General features: G+C 35.5%; 2 protein-coding genes across 3 annotated transcripts in view; both read left to right on the top strand.

Moving 5' to 3' along the window:
• Window positions 1-21,276, top strand: part of LOC104101586 (actin-7-like) — a 177,144-nt gene that overhangs the window by 85,262 nt on the left and 70,606 nt on the right. The window lies entirely within an intron of this gene.
• Window positions 3,002-17,716, top strand: LOC104090944 (actin-related protein 6). 2 transcript variants are annotated; one of them, XM_070200000.1, is made up of 2 exons: window positions 3,002-3,115; window positions 15,905-17,716. In XM_070200000.1, exon 2 carries the CDS (start codon window positions 16,140-16,142, stop codon window positions 17,436-17,438), a length of 1,299 nt encoding a protein of 432 aa, XP_070056101.1. In that variant the 5' UTR covers window positions 3,002-3,115; window positions 15,905-16,139; the 3' UTR covers window positions 17,439-17,716. The 2 variants fall into 2 exon arrangements, with proteins under 2 accessions (XP_070056101.1, XP_009594452.1); XM_009596157.4 differs by lacking the exon at window positions 3,002-3,115 and adding an exon at window positions 15,541-15,691.

Genomic DNA, 21,276 nt, shown 5'->3' with positions numbered 1-21,276 from the left:
GAAAACACTAGAATATATAGATACGTGTAATTAACAACAATGGGAGTCGGAAGTGAAGGGACATTAAATTTTCCAGCAACTTGGAACTACAATGACAAAGATGGCAAACTTTGCTGGCCAGCACCCAACAGTGTAAATGCTATGCACCTTTCGTTTAAAATCTATATTTCTTTTCCTTTGAAAGAAAAAAGGGCAACTTGTTCGATGTATCATGTATTTACACAGTCAGTACACAATTTAGAATGTCAACAACACCTCAAGAAAGCCAAATTTTAAGGTAAAATAGAAGGTGCATTTCCGATTAAGTTATCCCTCTTTGGCAATTTAGGGTCATTTTGATTGCACACATTTTCTTCAAAGAGGAAATAATTCGACATGACCTTAATAATTTGAATGGAAGAAAATGACTCAAGAAACATCTCTTTTATTTTATTTTCTTGAAAACTTTAATTTAAAAAGCCAGCTATCCAAGAAAATAGTCCACAAATTTATATATTATACTATATAATTAATGTACAATATATGTATATTAGATACAGAAAGTAAATAATTTTAGCTGAGCGACTAGATGGATTAACATCCCTTTTTTCCTTGACATACAATTAACAAAGTTTGTAACATGCCATAAAATCAATTGTCCCCAAGAAAAAAAAATTACACGACGTGTTCTCCAACGGGGCAAGTCTGTTTTTATTGGTATTAGCGAAATATCTCCGTTTTTTAACTGAACCCCATAGTTTTTCAATATTTAAAGCCTGGAATTCTTGTTTGGTGGTGGAACATTGAAGGTTAATGATCCATTATTCTTAAAATCGTTTGAATATTGATAATTTGTGCTTAACGTTTTAGTTCAAATACCGATTTACTGATTTACGGTAAAAAGCTCAAAATTTAATTGTTGGATCTTAGAAAGTGTTGAAGAACATAAAATGAGTCTTTTTTATTTGGTTTGATTTGGTATTGTACGACTAAAATATATAGGTTGAATGAATATAGCATAAATTCTACCAATCCAGTAGAGAAATCCGTGAAGAGCAAAACCATGCCAGCTTGGTAGACTCTAATGAACAACTTAACAGATAGGTAAAGTAAATATAATACAAACTATGTCAATCTGGTAGAGAAACATTGAAGAGCAATAACTGTGTTCAGATTCGAAAGCTATATTTTAAATACATCCAATTTTGGGGGTATTTGGCTAAGACCGGTACCTTACGGGACTATTCTAATCAATAACCTAAAAAAAGAGGAATTTTCAGAAATCACTATTGTTTAATGGCTATTAACTTCCTATAGCTACCATATATATAATTACTTCCTATAGCCACTATTCAGTTGTTACGGTAGTGTATTCGTTGTATTCGCGCTACTGTATTCATGAATACAGTAGCAGAAGTCGCCTAAAAAATAGGGGGTTACAGCTGTACGCGACTGTATTCACATGTATTCGCGCCATGTATTCGTGAATACAGTAACGACAATCACCTTAAAAATAGGTATGTTCAGCTGTTTAATAACGAAAATATGATCAATTAGCATGATACACTCCTAATATAACTCAACAAAAATAATTCTAACACGCCTCATTATCAACCCAATTAATAGCAAAACAGTATTTTACGTGGAAAACTTTTAGCTCATGGAATTAAAAACCACGACCTACACTCGTAGGATTTTAAAATCACTAACCGAGCAACTTTAGATTACAACCTTTTGTAACCTTGGAATTAAACTCTTAATCCCTCACCTACTTGCAATAACTCTATTGCAAGCCTCTTTGTAATAACTCTGTTACAAAACTCACCACTTTGACTAACTCTAGTCAAACACAAACACAAGATTTATGGTTTACAAAGATATCCTATGAGATGCTTCTAACTAAGCTGAGTAGGAATTACAAGTGAATAACAATAACAAAAATACAACAATACTAAGGACACACGATGAACTCAGTGTTGGGATCTGGTCCTTTGTTCTGTCGTTGCTTTGTTCTTCAAACCTTGGAGTAAATGAAGACGAATGCACACTTGAGAGAGAATTAATATTTTATGGTTTTTAAGTGTGTAAAATCCCTTGTCTCATGTTGGTAATATATAAGTGAAGTCACTAGGATGATGTAAGCAAGTATCTAGTACACACCATGCTTCAAAATTGACTGCCGCACTGTTGCGTGTGCAGTGCAGCAGCTTTAATAGCTGTAAAGAGTTAACTTGTATTGTGACCGAATAAATTGATAGTCATTTGTTCCCTCTGTTGTTCCCTTGACTGATATCATTGGAACTTGTGCCAGACATGTGACTTGTTGTTCCGAGCACTTTGAGGCTTTGTATCATGTTCTCTATTTGGTTCTCATATGAAGTTTGTTAAATCATCAAAACACAAATGCACATGACTTATCAGTAATGAACCACACCAATTGACCACAAGAAAGGAAATATTATTTCCTAATTGTTTATGACGAAACGTTGAGGCATAGCTTTGATTATCAAATGTATGCTTTTATAAATGTTAAATTATTTGATCAATTTGAAGTACTAGTAACATGTATGTACAGAAACTAAAATTTAATTTTTTGTATGAGGGGCGAACATTGATATTGATTATTAAATTGATTTAATTGTTATAATAATCAGTTAATTTAATTAGAACCAACACAGGGTTAAGTCTAATATACTAGCACAAAAAGTATTATACTAGAAATGTTTGAATATTTCTTCTTTACTAGGGCACAACGAAAATTTTATTGGGTTGTTAATGACTATCCCTATAATTAGCACAATGATTTCATTCAAAATTTCAATTTTAATTGCATTTATCGTTATTTTAGTCTAAACAATAGGATGTAGGAGTTTGGGATTTCCACTTCTCTCTTCTAATTATTCTTTCTCATTCAGCTTTTATACCCAAAAATATAAATTTATCTGTCTGTACTACCGAAAATATAGATCCTCCAGAGGCGGATACATTAAATTAAATACAACCTTAAATCCTAAATCCATCCCTTGGTTAATTTTTCTCCTCGTTTTCTAGCTCTTTTTGTTTACCAGATAAAGTCTCTGTTTCTCTCACATTCTCAAAACTGAATTAGCAATAAGTTGGGCGCGATTTCATAAAGGTAAGCTTCAATTCTGTTTGATGATCGATCGTTTTCAGTGTAGTTGATCTCTGTTTCACTTGCATTTATTATTAATTGGTTGCTAAATATTTTTTTGAGCCGAGGGTCTTTCGGAAACAGTATTTTTACCTCTTGGGGTAGGGATAAGATCTGCGTACACACTACCCTCTCCAGACCCTACAAATGGGATTTCACTGGGTTGTTGTTGTTGGTTGCTAAATGATTTGTTCGTCTAACTGGTTAACTACAATTTTTAGGTTAAATATGACATTAGGTAGGATGATTTCATGTGGTTATCTGATCCAAATGTTGTTGAACATGTTCTGGTCGGAAGAAATTATGTATACCATTTTGATCATCAAAGCGGTTAAAAAAAGAAATAAGAACCAAATGAAGGAAGACGAGACCATTCCGATAATATGATACTAATTTGTTCAGATTAGATGTGTAAGTGTCTTCACTAAGCACACATTAAATTTTGGATTAATTGCACTAAGCATCTCTTGTAAGTATTTTAAGATCAAACACTTACAACCCCTATAGTGTATAACCAGTTTCTTTAATTTTGGTGTAAATTTGTTGCCTCCTCCATCCTAGGTGGGACGAATTCGCAATGTAATGGGAACGGAACCCCCCTTCGCCCGCCAACCATGACAATAAAATTGGGAAATAAAGATATATAATTTTCTTTTGAACGGAGCTTTGCTCGTGTAAATTAAGTGGTCAACGGATTTACACGTGATATATTTGCACAAAATGACTTTTTGTGTTAATTGTTTTAGTTCTTGATTCAGCATGTAAAAGTGGGCAACATGAACACAAGTTTAATAAAAGAAATGCGAGAGTTTGTCAATGAAAAGAAGAGTAAATTTCACTCTACCCCTTAACCTTTTAGGGCAGGGAAACGACACCCCTCACCTTTTGAATGGGAACAGTAACCTCTCTTAGGATTGGGAAACAATATCCCCTCACCTTTTGAGAGGGAAATGAACCCCCTTTGACCCAAAAATCAACAAAAAATAAAATAAAAAACTCTTGCCGGAATTTACAAATGTCGTTATTATCCCTTGACTAACAAAAACTTTAAATATTACAAAAATTTGATTAATTTCTTCCTTCAAAGAGAAGCATCTCCAAAAAATTCTCATTTTACAATACACTAATAATTAATACAAATAATTAATTTTTTCATCCAAACAGAAATATCTTTAAAAATATGAATTAGTACACTAATAACTGTTACATATTGTCAAGGCTAAACTTTCTTTTAAAATCTAGTATTCATTCAAGAAGGTTTTCCTATGGCTCTTGCTCCCTAAAGGTAAACAAATCTATTTTTGCTCTTTATGAATATATTCATACTTTCTTATGGATGTTATTTGGTTTTATGGTGTTTTGTTAGGATATGAGAAGAAGTGGTAATGGTGGCCGAAAGTACAATAGGGGGTGAATTGTGGTCGATTAAAACTTAGTTGACTAAATATGAGTTTAGTCGACTAGATTCTGCACAGTGAACAGTTAAAGAGAAATAAACCAAGCAAACTGAAAGATAACAGGACACAACAATTTTTATACTGGTGAGGTACTTACATCCAATTTTTCTTGGGTCACAAAGATTTTCTTAGATCTTTGATAATAGGTTAAATGGCGATGGTTTTGGTTCGCTCACCATCAACGATATTCAGCGAAAATAGCTTTTGTAATGTTGACACAACTCTCTTTTTGTGTTCTATCTCTTCCTATCTTTTATGACACTTGTAGACTCAAGAATATAGTGTTTGTACTAAGAACTAGAAAGGTTTAGAACCAGTTTGTGTAGTTGCGTGTTTAATCATTGAGTTTGCCAGTCTTCTTATAGGCGAGATTTGAGAGCCGTTGTAGATTTGTCTTTGATAGATGCATACAATATTTTACTGATATTTGATTCAAGAAAGGTGCCTCTAATTTCTTCATGAGAGATTGGTTGGATTTAATAAATTTAGGGGGTTCTTCCATGCTCCATGCTTTGTTGAAGAAAGGAGCAGCACTTCAAATTGTCTCCATTTGATGGGCTGGATTAATTTATCGAGGGAGTGCTTCCATGCTCCATGCTTTATTGGGGAAAGAAGCAGCACTTCAAATTGTCTCCCATTATGTTGTGTTTTTCACTCAAATTGTCTCCCATTATGTTGTGTTTCCCTTCCGCTTTGAATCTCCCGTATTACAGAATCTGCATACACTTATTTCTGGATTTGCAGGTGAGTTACATGTGAGGCAATAGTTCAAGATACATATCCATTGAGTGGATCTTCATTCCTTTCAGCAATGTTGTTGCTCACCAGAATCTGCATATACTAATATAACATTAGTCAAGACTTCTTTATGGATATTGATCATTATTAAAATTCTAAACTTAACAATCTCCCTCTTTTTAATGATGACAATAAGCTAAAAAGAGTTTGACTAATGTATGGATACTTTTCTTTTCTTTTCAAGTGTGCTCCCCCTATCTTTAAGCTGGTTGTTGATTTGAATTAGCACTTTTGAATCTGTAGCTCACCTGTAACTTACATGTAACACACCTGCAACTTTTTTTCTTTTCTTCTCCCCTTTGACATCAATCAAAAAAAAAGCAAGAGAAACTACTTGCAGTAATAGTATTAACTAAGAAGCATAAAATTTGTACAACTAAGCAGTTATAGTGAGCATAGTCGACTAATGCTCACCCCAGACACAACCAAAAGAGATAGTCTTAAACTATCACACAAGGCAAAAAGGATTGTCTTAAGCCTCCTAAACATTCAATGCCTTCCAAAGAAATATTTCAGGGTGTTGATCACTTTAGTGCAGAAGCTTTCATAAAGGCACTAATGTCCCTGGTGACTTTGGTTAGCTTCTCAGAGATATCATGCATGGCCCTGATTCCTTGCCTCCTTGTGGCTTGAAGAGTGATCCTAAGCTTGGCCACGCCTGCCCCGGTTTCCTTGGTTACTTCTCTGATCTTGTCCACCTGCTCCTGCATAGAGGTTAGTAAATCCTTGATACCTGTAATGTTGTGCTGTATCAGCATCAACTGGTCTGAAGAAGAGGATTTATTGGCTTCAGATTTTAGTCCCCCACTGCTCTGAGTAGGGATGACCTCTGATGCTTTATCCCTTTTAAACCAAGTTCCCTCAATTAAGGTATACCTCATCATGGCAAAGGCAGTCTTGTCATAGGTGCTGGAGATAATCTTTGGAACATAGAGAGATAGGTCCACTTTTATGACTTTCAAGATGTGAGAAACTAGTAAACCATAAGGCAGACTGCTCGCAGAAGAGGAAACGTCCCTGATACTTTCAAGCATGTATTGACGTACCCAGAAAAACCAATTTATAGCTTTACCATTTACCAAACAATACAGAACAAATACATCTCTGAGATACAAAGTACTCAGAGAACCCGTACGGGATAGCAAAGTGGTTGCAATAATATTGGCTAGAACACGATGTTCAAACTTCAAGTTCTTAGGACCTATATCGGGGGGGGTTTTCAGACAGAACACTTTTGGCCTCATCAAAAGATACTTCAAAATTATCTGGCTAGAAATGTTGCACAAAAAAATTGTATCCAACAAACTTTGTAGCAAAGATTTTTTCAAACTGATAAGAATCAAGGATGATGTGAGTTCTTAAGACCATGGTTTCTAGATCGTATTTATCATTCATAAAAAGGTTTGCATAAAACATGTGCACAGGCTCTTTATAGACAGTATCACCAACAGTAGCAAATGGAGAGACAAGTTTTTGAGTTTCAAAAATAGACAGAACATCACAGTGAGAGTTTTGCATAGACTTTAAGCTTACAGTGCGACCAAATACAATTAACTTTCCTTTGAAGGCGACAATTCTAACCTCTCTTCAGGACCATAGAAAATCATCTTGTATTCAGGACCAAACTCTATACTTTCTGTTTTTTTCATTTTCTGAGAGGATTGTTTGGGGATGGACTCCATTGGTCTTTTTCCTGCCCTCTTTTGAGATATGAGGATTTCTTCTTGAGAGCCACTTGATTCTTCTTCAGTGAGTAAGTGATCTGTGCTTTCGGAGGATTCGATATCAACAGGGTCATCTTCGATTTTCTTGAATCGGTGGCTTCTTCTGGGTATGGAAGAGGAGGGAGAGGGTTTTGCTTTGGCCATGAGTGGAAGAAAACAGAGAGAGAGAGAGAAAGAGAGAGAGAGAGAGAGAGAGAGAGAAAGAGAGATTTGGTTCCTTTGAGAAAATAGGAGATACACTCGAGAGAGAATGAGTTAAAAAGCACTAGAAAGGATGCCTCGATTTCTCGAGAGACGTATAAAAGGCAACTGAAACTACACCGTCAGTTCACCATAAATAAGTGTGAAGACTAATCAAGTACTAAGAGATTTTTTTCTTTTGGCAAAACTACCAACATACATGTAAATAAATAAAAGTAATCATGGGTCACATTAACCATGGTTATAAGGGAATTGTACAAATGCCAACTTTGTTCAGAAGAAAAAAAAATCTTTCTTCAAGCAAAGGTTTTGTAAGAATATCCGCTAACTAATTTCAGTATTAACAAATTCTAACACAATATCTCCTTTAGCAATATGATCACGTATAAAATGATGCTTGATCTCAATATGCTTAGCCCTAGAATGATGCATAGAGTTTTTTGATAAACAAATTGCACTAGTATTGTCACACATAATCGAAATAGAATTAATACATAAATCACAATCTAACAGTTGATGCATGATCCGTAGTACTTGTGTGCAGCAGTTGCCTACTGCTAAATATTTAGCCTCTGTGGTAGATAAGGCCACGGAGCTTTGTTTCTTACTATTCCAGGATATAAGGGATTTTCCAAGTAATTGGCACATTCCACTTGTGCTTTTTTTATCAAGTTTATCTCCTACAAAATCTGCATCTGAAAAACCTTTGAGATTGAAATTTTCCAAACTTTTATACCATAAGCCATAATCGACTATCCCTATCAAATTTCTGATAATACGTTTAACAGTAGTCAAATGAGACTCTTTAGGAGCTGACTGATATCTAGCACATTTGCAAACACTAAACATAATATCTGGTAGACTAGTAGTAAGATAGAGTAATGAGCCAATCATACCTCGATATATTGTTTCATCGACACTCTTACCGTTTTTGTCTTCATCCAAAGTGGTCGATGGACTCATAAGTGTTCCTATGGCCTTTGCATTAGACATACCAAACTTTTTGATGAGTTCTTTCGTGTACTTTGTTTGACTAGTGAAGATTCTTGTCTGTACTTGCTTGATTTGAAGTCCAAGGAAGAAAGTTAATTCTCCCATCATACTCATTTCAAATTCTCCTTTCATGATGTTTGAGAAATTCTTGCACAAAATAGTGTTAGTACTGCCAAAAATAATATCATCTACATAAATTTGTACAACTAAGTTACCTAGAGATGATCGTTTGATGAAAAGAGTAGTATCAATATTACCTCTGTCGAATCAATGTTCAACTAAAAATGAACTTAGCCTTTCATACCAGGCGCTAGGAGCTTTCTTTAGGCCATACAAAGCGTTTGGATAATTTGTAGACATGATTAGGAAATGATTCATTTACAAATCCTGGAGGTTGCTTAACAAAAACTTCCTCAGAAATAAATCCATTCAAGAAGGCACTTTTCACATCCATTTGAAATAGTCTGAAACACTTATGAGCAGCATAAGCTAAGAATGCGAATGGATTCTAACTTGACAACAGGGGCGAAAGTCTCCTCATAATCAATCCCTTCTTGTTGTGGATAACCTTGAGTAACTAGTCTGGCTTTATTTCGCACAACTTGTCCAGATTCATTCAACTTATTTCTGAATACCCATTTTGTTCCAACAATGGATGCATTTGGTGGCTTAGGAATGAGTTCTCATACTTTGTTTTTCTCAAATTGATCAAGCTCTTCCTTCATTAAAGTTATCCAGCTTTTGTCACCAAGTGCTTCATCCACCTTTTTTGGTTCAAGTTGGGATATGAGAGTAATATTTGATGATTGCTTTAGAGATCTTCTAGTTTTCATCCCTTCCTGAGGCTCTCCAATGATATGTTTATGAGGATATCCAGGTTCACTTTTTCATTTATTTGGGATGACTAATTCAGAATTAGACTCTTTTTCAGCAAAATTGGTTGGATCGATCAAAGTGGACTCCTGATTTTCTATAAGATGCACAGTCGACTGATCTTGCTGATCAGCCATTTCTTCAGAGGCAATTTCACTTGTATCGATAGACTTTGGCACTATGAAAATTTCTCCATTTTCAGGAAGATAATCATTCTTCAAATGAGGGATAGTATCCACAAAAACAACACATATAGATTCTTCAATGGATAAGGTACGCTTATTAAAAGCTCTATATGCTCTGCTGGAGGGAGAGTATCCAAGAAAAATACCTTCATCGCTTTTGGGATCAAACTTACCAAGATTATCTTTTCCATTGTTGTGAATAAAGCACTTACAACCGAAAGAGTAAAAATAACTGATGTTGGATCTTTTCCCTCTCCATAGTTCATATGGAGTCTTCTTGAGTATTGGTCGAATAAGGCATCTATTGATGATATGACATATTGTATTTACGGCTTCTGCCCAGAAGTGGTGTGGGAGAGAATTTTTCACAATCATGGTTCTTGCCATGTCTTGTAGAGTTCTGTTTTTACGTTCTACTACTCCATTTTGTTGTGGTGATCTTGGGGAAGAGAAATGTGAGAGATCCCTTGATTATTGCAGAAGTTCTCAAAAGCTTTGCTTTCAAATTCTCCTCCATGATCACTTCTTATGGAGGAAATGTAGTAACCTTTTTCACGCTGCACTTTCTTGCAAAAGACTTTAAAGTTTCTTAAAGCTTCATCCTTGTGACTTAGAAAAATAACCCAGGTGAATCTAGAAAAATCATCTACTATAGCAAAAGCATACTTTCTACCACCTATGCTAGCAGTTCTAGTAGGTCCAAAAAGATCCATATGCAGTAGTTGAAGAGGTTTTGTAGTGGAAATAATGTTTTTGACTTTAAAAGAGGATTTGGTTTATTTTTCTAGTTGACATGCATCACAAATTTGATCTGTTGAAAAGTCTAGTTTTGGAAGACCAATGACAAGATCGTTTTCAAAAAGTTTATGAATAGTATGCATGCTGGCATGACCAAGTTTTCTATGCCATACGCAAGGGTCATCAAGAATGGAAGCTAGATAAATTTAATTACCAACACTGTCTAAGTTACTGATAGTATAAACATTTTTTTCCTATTTCCAGAGAGAATAACTTTACCTGATTCATTTTCAATAAACCAACCATGTTTTTTGAAACGAACCTCATAGTCATTGTCACATAGTTGACTAATGCTGAGAAGATTGTAACCAAGTTCATCAACCAGATATACTTTATCTACATCACATGTTGAGCTGAGATGAACTTTTCCAACTCCAATTACATTTCCTTTTGATTTATCTCCAAATGTAACTGCTCCTCCATCTAGTTTGGTGATAGTTTTGAATAATTGTTTGTCACCAGTCATATGTCTGGAACACGCGCTGTCAAGAAATCATTTTCCTTTTCGATTCTTCTTGTGGTACTCCTGCAAAACAAAATTACTTGTGTTTAGGTACCCAAGCCTGCATGGGTCCTGAATGGTTAGATTTCTGAGTGTTAGCTTGACTAGAGAATTTAGGTAGCCAGACCCATCTCCTATTGTCCTTGATCTTGCAACGGTAAAAAGTGTGATTAGGTTTTCCACAATAAAAACACGACGGATTTTTTGAATTTTTAGAATCCCTTTCTACTCTGATTCTGTTCCTGCACTGGTTAGTGTTGTGAACATTTTTACCACAATAAGAGCATCCCTGAGAGTTTATAGTTCTAATCAAAGATGTATTAGGAACATTCTGATTTGATTTGACATAATTATGACTTGTGAATTTTTGTAATCCATTCAGTTGAAGTTCATTAACTTCATCTTGAAGCATGTCATGCTAAATTTTATAAACTTCCAGCTTCAAGGCCCAGTCTTTCTTTTCTCTTTGGATTTTTCTGAGTTCATTTAAAACTCTTTCAATATCTGCAAGGGAAATATCAACAAATTCTTGGAGTTCATAACAGTTGGGACATGTAGGAAGACGTACCTCATTGGTTCCCTCGTCCGCCATAAGACAAAGTTCACCTGAGTCTTCTTCCTCGTCTGCCCCTTTGTCTTCCATGAGCCCAAGCTCACCCGAGTCCTTATTGCTATCTTATTTTATGACCATGAAATATATATTTGTAATTTTTTTATGGTCAGATTCTTCTTCATCACTCCAGCTCCAAAAGACTTCTTCTTTTGAAAGTTCCTACTGAGCTTTTTCTTCAGTTCGGGACAATCAGTTTGAATGTGTCCATATTTTCCACATTCGTAGCATCTTCCATCATTTTTATCGTTTTCATTATTCGTCCTTCCTTTTCTGAAGTTTGATCTACCTCTCCTGCTATTTCTGTTTTTCCTCATCATGCTTGTTACAACTTGGGAGAGCATGGCTATATTTTCATCCTGTTCTCCTCTTTCCTCTTCTTATTCATTTTCTTGTTCAGCCACAGCTGCTTTAAAAGCAACCATTTTCTTCTTTTCTTGTTGAATTTGCCAGTCCAAGTGAGTTTTTTCAAAGGCAATTAGATCACCTCTAAGTTCATCATAGGACATTTTGTCAAGGTCCTGACATTCTAGAGTAATAACCTTGGGCTGCCAAATTATGGGTAGACTTCTAAGAATTTTTCTGACCTGTTCTCTGCTTTTGATTGGTCTACTAAGAGATTTTAGATCTCCAAGGATTCTGCTGAACCTGGAGAACATTTCCTCTACTGATTCCTTATCTTTCATTTGAAATAGTTCATAGTCACGAACTAGAAGATTGATCCTTGTTTCTTTCACCTTGTTGGTTCCTTCATATGTGACCTCCAAATTATCTCACATTTCCTTAGCAGTTTCACAACTTGAAATCTTTTCATACTCTTCTCCACTGATAGCATTATACATAAGATTTTTTTCTTTGGCATTCACAGTTATGACAATAACTTGTTCATCAGTGTAATCATCTAAGTCAAGTGGATAAAATTGATACTATGACTTGACCATTCTCATTTTTCTTTGGCGAAATTGGAAGATTTTCCCTTTTTGATCACACACCAAACTTTGATGTCATATGGCATAGTGTATGTTTCCATCCAAACTTTCCAGTTAGAAAAGTGTTGTTCGTTGAAATATGGAGGTCGTACCTTAGAGGTTCCCTCTTGAAATAATGCACCGACGACTGTGTTTGATTCCATGATCTTTTTCTCACTAGCTGTTAAGCAAAGTTTGTGAGCCTTACTCTGATACCAACTGAAAGTACACGGGGGAGGGGGGTGAATTGTGGTCGATTAAAATTTAGTTGACTAAATATGAGTTTAGTCGACTAGATTCTGCACAGTGAACAGTTAAAGAGAAATAAACCAAGCAAACTGAAAGATAACATGATATAACATTTTTTATACTAGTTCAGTACCTGTGAGGTACTTACATCCAGTTTCCCTTGGGTCACAAGGATTTTCTTAGATCTTTGATAATAGGTTATAATGGTGATGGTTTTGGTTCGCTCACCATCAACGATATTCAGCGATAATAGCTTTTGTAATGTTGACACAACTCTCTTTTTGTGTTCTATCTCTTCTTATCTTTTATGATACTTGTAGACTCAAGAATACAGTATTTGTACTAAGAACTAGAAAGGTTTAGAACCAGTTTGTGTAGTTGCGTGTTTAATCATTGAGTTTGCCAGTCTTCTTATAGGCGAGATTTGAGAGCCGTTGTAGATTTGTCTTTGATAGATGCATACAATATTTTACTGATATTTGATTCAAGAAAGGTGCCTCTAATTTCTTCATGAGAGATTGGTTGGATTTAATAAATTCAGGGGGTGCTTCCATGCTCCATGCTTTGTTGAAGAAAGGAGCAGCACTTCAAATTGTCTCCATTTGATGGGCTGGATTAATTTATCGAGGGAGTGCTTCCATGCTCCATGCTTTATTGGGGAAAGGAGCAGCACTTCAAATTGTCTCCCATTATGTTGTGTTTCCCACTCAAATTGTCTCCCATTATGTTGTGTTTCCCTTCTGCTTTGAATCTCCCGTATTACAGAATCTGCATACACTTATTTCTGGATTTGCAGGTGAGTTACATGTGAGGCAATAGTTCAAGATACATATCCTTTGAGTGGATCTTCATTCCTTTCAGGAATGTTGTTGCTCACCAGAATCTACATACACTAATATAACATTAGTCAAGACTTCTTTATGGATATTGGTCATGATTAAAATTCTAAACTTAATAGTGGCAACGAGTTATACAATGGCCACAAATCGTACATGTAGGGGATGGTGAATAGGAAAAGAAATACTTAATCTAGGCAGTTGATAGCATGATTGTGTTGCAAATGATAGAGGAAAGCAGAGCGACTACTGTGACTAATACTAATCATATACAATTATTGATACTATATAGGATAACAATTTGTACTTTTTAAACAAATTTTTGGAGGAAACATTTAGTTGTACTGTCTTAATCCTTAAAGTTTCCTCCAAACAATGGATTAAAATGACATTTTTAAAATTCCGGCAAGGTCCTTTTTCATTTTTATTGTTTGTTTTTGGATTAAAGAGGGTTCGCTTTCCATTTTAAAAGGTGAGAGGGTATCGTTTCCTCACCCTAAAAGGTTAAGGAGTAAAGTGAAATTTACTCAAATGTGTACTGAAACTGTAATTGTACGATGACCGAACATTAATATGATTATTGAATTGGTTTAATTATTATAATAATCAGTTAATGTAATCAGGGGCGAAGCTAGCCCTTCGGATATGAATTGGACTGAATCCAGTAATTTTTGTCCAAGCTATGTATTTGTCTTAAAAATTTATTGAATTATGCACAAACTATTAATATAGAACCGAGTAACTTAAAAGAATTAGAATACTAAACTCATAAGTTTCAAATCCGCCTATGCATGTAATTCAAACCAAACAGACTAATAGCTTGTTTGGCCAAGCTTATTCAAATTCAAAATCACTTTTTTTTTTTCAAATTTTTTTCTCTCAAAGTTGTAGTGTTTGGCCAAACTTTTAAAAGGAAAAAAATGCTTTTGAGTAGAAGCAGAAGCAGTTTTGGAGAAACAGAAAAAAATAGTTTCTCTCTAATAACACATTTTTTTAAAATGAAAAAATTCATAAGTACCCCTTGAACTATAATCATATTTCCAACTACACACTTTTACTTTAGGGGTGTCCTATTACCCCCCTAAACTATTTTAGAGTAGAATTATTTCCACCCTAAAGGCTTATGTGGATGTGTGTGTATTTTTACTTTGGGGGAGGGGGGGGGGGGGGAGGAGGGGGGTCATATTATCCCCTAAACTATTTTAGAGTAGAATTATTTCCACCCTAAAGGCTTATGTGGCAGTGTGTGTGTATTCCACTCTCTCAAAGAGAATGAGGAGTCGATTTTTTTAATTAAAAATATATTTTCTTACCTTTTCTTTTCTTTTTCTTTGCCTATTTCTATAATATTCTTTTCTTCTCTTCTTTACTTGAGGTTCATTCGAACACAACATACACCGACGACGTCTGGACAAAATATTCTGTCATCGGAAAAAAATTCACGCCAAAAAAATGGAGTCCTTAAAATTTTGACGACCACCTATATTCTTTCTTTCTTTCTTTCTTTTTCTCTTCCTCCCACACACTTTCAAGAAAAAATTATACATATATAAAGCAAAAAACCATCAGATTTGAATAATAAAAATCTGTTACCGGAAAAAATGGAGTCCTTAAAAATTCCGACGACCACCATTTTTCAGCTTATATTCTTTCTTTCTTTCTTTTTATCTTCCTCCCACACATAAATCACACTTCAAGAAAAAATTATACATATATAAAGCAAACGCACTCAGATCTGGACAAAAAAATTAGTCATCGGAAAGTTTTTTCGCGCCGAAAAAAATGGAGTCCTTGAAATTCTGGTGACCACAATTTTTACGCCGCCCATAATCACTAGTGATATTCACCATCTAAAAGTCTTCCACCACAATAGTCATTTAAAGGCCTCAAGCCAAGAATAACAGCAAATTAGACTTTTAACAAGTTTGAGTTTTTAGGAATTATTTCATGTATACAAATCGTTTCATCCATGAAAGAAGAAAGAAGACTATATTAATTATATATGAATCAATTTATTTAAGAGAAAAGGAGAAAGGAAAAGAAAAAAAGAAAAAAGAAAAGAAAAATAAGGGAAAGATTAAGAAAAAATTGATTTTAATAAAATATACATGTGTCAAGCGAATTTGTGTAGTTAAAAATATGGTCATAGTTGAGTTATGTATTTTCCCAAGGTTAAATACTAAATGTGACTGTTAAAAAATTAACAAAATGCAGCAGTAAAAAGCTAAACCCACGAGTTCCCCCAATTCATGAACCCTAACTCTCTCAAACAAAAGATGTGAGAAGAAAACTCTACAGAAAACTCAACAAAAGATGTTAGTATATAGTGATGAAATCCAACTGTCGGTAAGTTTGCTCTGTGTTTCTTGCAAGTTGCTTTCCTATTTTTCATTTTTTTTCCCAATAGAGTTAAGAAGTTTTTACCATAGTTATTGGAACATAGGAAGAGAGATCTTGAAATGTTTATTACCAAGCCCCTATCATGTCATCGTTATAAAGTCCTAGTTTACTGCTTGACCATCTATTGCTTATGGTTTCCGCTTTACTCTTTCGTCTCAGGTTCAACACTAATAGACTTTAGTTACTGGCTAGAATCACTGAACTTCAAGAGAAATCGGAAGTCTATGATGTTGCCGATAGTGAATGTACCGAGCCTGAGATTGAAAGTTGTCATACATGAAGACTGAATTAATGGAGATTGAGGAATTGGGGGGAAAAATTGACCTACTCCCATAGATAATTTTGGCATATATTACAAAAAGATTTGGTTTGGTATTCAAAAGGTAGAGCCAAAATGAATAACGTTGTAGTGTTGGACAATGGCGCGGGCCTAATCAAGGCTGGAATAGGTGGCGAAAGAGACCCAACAGCTATTGTCCCAAACAGCACTGGGCGTCCACTCTCTTCCAAGAAATGGCTTATGGCGGATCAGCTCCTTTCCTCTGACGTGGACCTTACTTCCGCCACTGTCCGCCGCCCTTTCGACCGCGGTTACCTTATCAACCCGGACCTCCAGTCCTCCCTTTGGTCCCATATCTTCTCCAACCTCCTCAACATCACTCCTTCCCAATCCTCTCTCCTCCTCACTGAACCCCTTTTCAATCTCCCTTCAATACAACGCTCCCTTGATGAAATCGTCTTCGAAGATTTCAATTTTAAGGCTCTCTATGTTTCGGATTCCCCCTCTTTGGTCCATCTCTATGAGGCATCTCGTCGCCCTTATGGGATTGTGTCTAAAGCCCAATGCAGCTTAGTTGTGGACTGTGGATTTTCGTTTACTCATGCCTCACCCGTGTTTCAGAATTTCACATTGAATTATGGAGTCAAAAGGCTTGATCTTGGTGGGAAAGCTTTGAGCAATTTCATGAAGGAGTTAGTGAGTTACAGGAGCGTTAATTTGATGGACGAGAATTTCCTTATGGATGATGTAAAAGAGAAACTCTGCTTTGTGTCTTTGGATGTTGCCAGGGACTTGCAGATTGCTAGGAAACCGGGAAATGACAATTTGTTTAGGTGCACTTATGTGCTTCCTGATGGTATTACACATACTAAGGGTTTTCTAAAAGATCCTGAAGAAGCAAAGAGATACCTGTCTTTGTATAATGATGAAGCAGCTACGAAGCAGCAAGTAACAGCAGGAGAACAAACGGATAAGCTGCGGAGCAACGATGCATCAAGAAGAATTGATTTGACAAAAAATGAATTTGGGTTGACAAATGAGCGGTTCCTCGTCCCAGAGATGATGTTTCGTCCAGCTGACTTGGGACTGAATCAGGCTGGACTTGCAGAGTGCATTGTTAGAGCTATCAGTTCCTGCCATTCTCATCTTCAACCTCTTCTCTATGAGAGCATCATTTTGACGGGAGGCACTACTCTATTCCCTCATTTTGCTCAAAGACTAGAAATGGACCTTCAGCCACTTGTCCCAGATAAATACCGTTTAAAGATTACGACTCAAGAAGATCCTATACTAGGCGTTTGGCGTGGAGGATCACTCTTGGCATCAAGTCCTGATTTTGATGCAATGTGCGTCACCAAAGCTGAATATGAGGAGCTGGGATCAGCTAGATGTCGAAAGAGATTCTTCCACTAACTTTTGTGATGTTACTTTTGAAGTTTACAAGTCTATGTTCATCTTTGGTGTTAAATGGAGGGAGACATTAGGAGGATCGCCGGCCTCTACTGTTGCAATTGAGCTAAACATGGATGTGTTCTGAAATGTTTCTTTTTCTTGTCAGTTTCTTTTATGTATTTCAGGCCAAAATTTGTTGAAGCCTAATCTAACTGAAATGAAATGTTAATGGCATTTTCAATACCAGAAAAACAAAAAATGGTCCAAGAGCAACAATCATGAGTTCGTCTCTCCCCTTATTATTCAGTTTTTATACCCAACCATATATGCGTTTATCTGTATGCAATACCGAAATATAGATCCGCTATCTATTGGTTAGCCTTTTCTTCTCCCCGTTTTCTGGCACTTTCTGTTTACCAGGAAAAGTCTATGTTTCTCTCAACACTCTCAACACTGAACTAGCAATAAGAAGTGGTTGCGATTTCATAAAGGTAAGCTTCAATTTGTCTCTGTTTCACTTGCAGTCTGTTGATCATATTGGTTATGTGCTTGGCTCTTATTATTGGCTGCTCAACTATTTGTTGTGTAACTGGTTAACTAATCTTTATTCTAGATTCAGTTTGACACTTGGTTTGATGATTTCATGTAGTTCTGATCTAAAATTTTGTTGACCATGAAAACAACAACCCAGTATAATCCCACTAGTGGGGTCTGGGGAGGGTAGTGTGTACGCAGAAAGTGGTTTAAAAATAAGAATGTGCATTGGTTGTTTCACGACACTGTTTAACTGCCTCACAAAGTGAAGGAAGATGAGACCTTTCTGACAACATGGAATGCTTTGCGGTGTACCTGAAATGATAATTGGCCCTGATTATCTGTATGTCTTCACTAAAAGAACATTAAATATTTGTTTGTGTACTGGCTCACAAGTGATTTTGCAAGGGAAAAGTCAGACTGATGGGACCATTGATCGCTGGGAGAGTTATTCATTAGATTTTAAGGGAAGTCATCAAGCTAAAAGGATTTATAAGATAAAATCTGTTCTATAAAACTATTTTGTTTGATGTTGGTGTGAACTTCTCCCTGCCACTTACGTCCTATGCCGGACTTCCTGAATCATCATACTGATGGAACCTCCCATACCCCATTGGGTTGGTCTTTTTTGCCACATTGTATGTTGGGAACAGAACCCCTTTGCCTGCCAACAGTAACCACAAAATTGGGAAAAGATAGCTCAATATCATTTGAGAGGGGCTATGAGCTTCCTGATGGACAAGTCATTAAAATTGGGGCTGAGAGGTTCCGTTAACCCGAGGTCCTCTTCCAGCCATCGTTGGTTGGAATGGAAGCGACAGGAATTCATGAAAAAGTTTACAACTCAATCATGAGATGCGATGTTGGTATTAGGAAAGATTTATTTGCAAGCACTGTTCTTAGTGGTGGATCAACTATGTTTCCAGGCATAATAGATCGTATGAGCAAGGAAATCACTGCTCTCGCTCCAAGCAGCATAAAGATCAATGTGGTTGCACCACCTGAGAGGAAGTACAACGCCTGGATTGGGGGATCAAAGCACTTCCCTCTGCAGTTTCAAACAAGTTAGTTTCTGTTTGCTTTACTTCAAGATCAGTCAATCGTTCAATTTTTAACTCTTTTATATCCTCTCTTGTCAACTTCCCATGCAGATGTGTATAACAAAGGGCACATATGATGATTTGGTCCCTCAATTGTCCACAAGAAGTGTCTCTAAGCTTGGTGAGCTTTTATATCCTCTCTTGTCAACTTCCATCTAATGATTTCTATTTTAATGAGAGATCAGTCGATTTATATTTCAATTAGAGATCAGTTTCTTTTCCCAAGTTATACCCAATCTTGTGAGCAGTGTGATATTTTAGTTTCTAGTTGTTCTGTTATCATGCTAATTTTGCTGGCTCGGGTTTATGCTTTTATTTCAAGTGATTTGGCTAGTAAGCCATGAAAATGGTGGATCGTCTGCGACTAATATTTGTTCTATTGCTTTTCTGGTTAGACACATTCTGAGTTTTGTGGAATGCAGATTTGCTTGGCCTTCCTGGAAAACAAGCTCTTTTGGCTTGGTTATGCAGTCGAAGCCCGACTAGAAAGAGTACTCCGTGTACATCCCCATTTGCAATTCATGACCATTTTAAGTATCAACAAATATTTCAAGTGTTACCAAAGTAATGTGCTAGCAAACTGCTATAATTCACCTCCTTCTCTTCGAGTATTTTGTCAGATTTTGCAAATTACACCATGATCGATTTGCAAGTTGCAAGTTGTATGATAAAACATTACAATTAGCAATAAAGGTATAACAACATAGGAAACCAAATATATGTAATACATTGTTTGGTCTAATGAAGTAGTAGCATTTGTGTATTGAAACAAAAAGTTAATTTTTTGTACAATGATCGAAAATTAATATGATTAATGAATTGATATACTCTCTCTGTTTCAATTTATGTGAACCCATTTGATTGAACACGGAGTTTAAGAAAAAAAAGAAGATTTTTGAACTTGTGGTGTAAAATGAGGCACATATATTTTGTGTGGCTATAAATCATTGCATAAAGGTAAATTGTTTCCAAATAAGGAAAGAGATCATTCTTTTGACACGGACTAAAAATGAAATATGTTCACATAAATTGAAACGGATGGAGTAATTATTATATTAATTTGATAATGTAATCCAGACCACACATGCTTAGGAGAGTGTTTGGGTAAGTCTAAAAGTGGGTCAAACTTGCTTGACTCAATTTGGTGTTTGGTGGATGTCAGCAGGACTTCTTTGCAAAAATGAGTTATAGCCCGTGATTCTAAAATCTGCTTATTTTGAGGAGTACTATTAAAAAAAGGTATTTTTGGCGAGAAACAGTTTGTGTTTTGTTAATTAATTTGACTAGCACTTTTGATTAACAATTAGTGTTTGATCAAGTTTTTAAAAAGTGATTTTATGCGTATTTTTTCAAAAGTATTTTTTAGAAAAGTATTTTCGGGGAAAAATTACTTTCAGCTTTTCAAAAACTGCTTATGGTTTTTTTCAAAATCACTTTTTTTTTTCTTTTTAGAAGCTTAGTCAAACACAATAATTTTGGGAAAAGAAATACTTTGGGCCCAAAAATTTTTTTTTTGGCCAAACAGCTAAATTGTTTTTAATTTATATGACACAATTTGACTTGACACGCCGTTCAAGAGAAAGAGAGGACTTTTTAAATTTGTGGTTGTTAAAATACTTCTTCAAATCAAACGGAAACTACAGAGCATATATTACAAAAGATTTGGTTTGGCATTGAAAAGGTAACAGAAAGCCAAAAATGCAAGTATTCGTCCAACAACAATAATATATTTCATTTATATGCATTTACAGTTATTTACACTTCTCTCTCTCTCCAAATAATCTTTCTCATTCAGCTTTTATGTTCCAAACTACATTATATATTATCATTGCAGGTTCTTTATCCATTGCAATGCTTTAATCTAAATTCTAGATTGTGCACCAGTTTTTGTGGGAGTATTTTCAAAATTTTAAAATAGCTATGTGTCTTTTTATTTTACAAGTGTCCTATTTTTCAAGAGGCTTCTTGCATGAAGCCTTAAAACCAAGTGTCGAAGGGCGTTGACAAGTGGCTATGCAAGTCTTCATGCATGGAAGACTAGGTACACTTGTTAATATTGAAGCCAAGTGGACTAATATATTTGGACAAGTGTTAAAAGTGTCTCCACACTTGTCATACATGCAACCTACCTACTTACCTATAAATAGGTTGTGGATTAGCCATCATACTCATTTAATTATCAACCAAGAATTCATCTTGCTAATCATTACTTTCTTCCTACAATC

This window comes from Nicotiana tomentosiformis, chromosome 4, assembly GCF_000390325.3.
Source record: "Nicotiana tomentosiformis chromosome 4, ASM39032v3, whole genome shotgun sequence".
Lineage (NCBI taxonomy): Eukaryota > Viridiplantae > Streptophyta > Magnoliopsida > Solanales > Solanaceae > Nicotiana > Nicotiana tomentosiformis.
Note: the sequence above shows the minus strand (reverse complement) of the source record. Positions and strands in the feature narration are given on the sequence as shown.

Coding starts and splice junctions, on each gene's coding strand:
- LOC104090944 (XM_070200000.1), top strand. CDS start 16,140: ATGAATAACGTTGTAGTGTTGGACAATGGCGCGGGCCTAATCAAGGCT.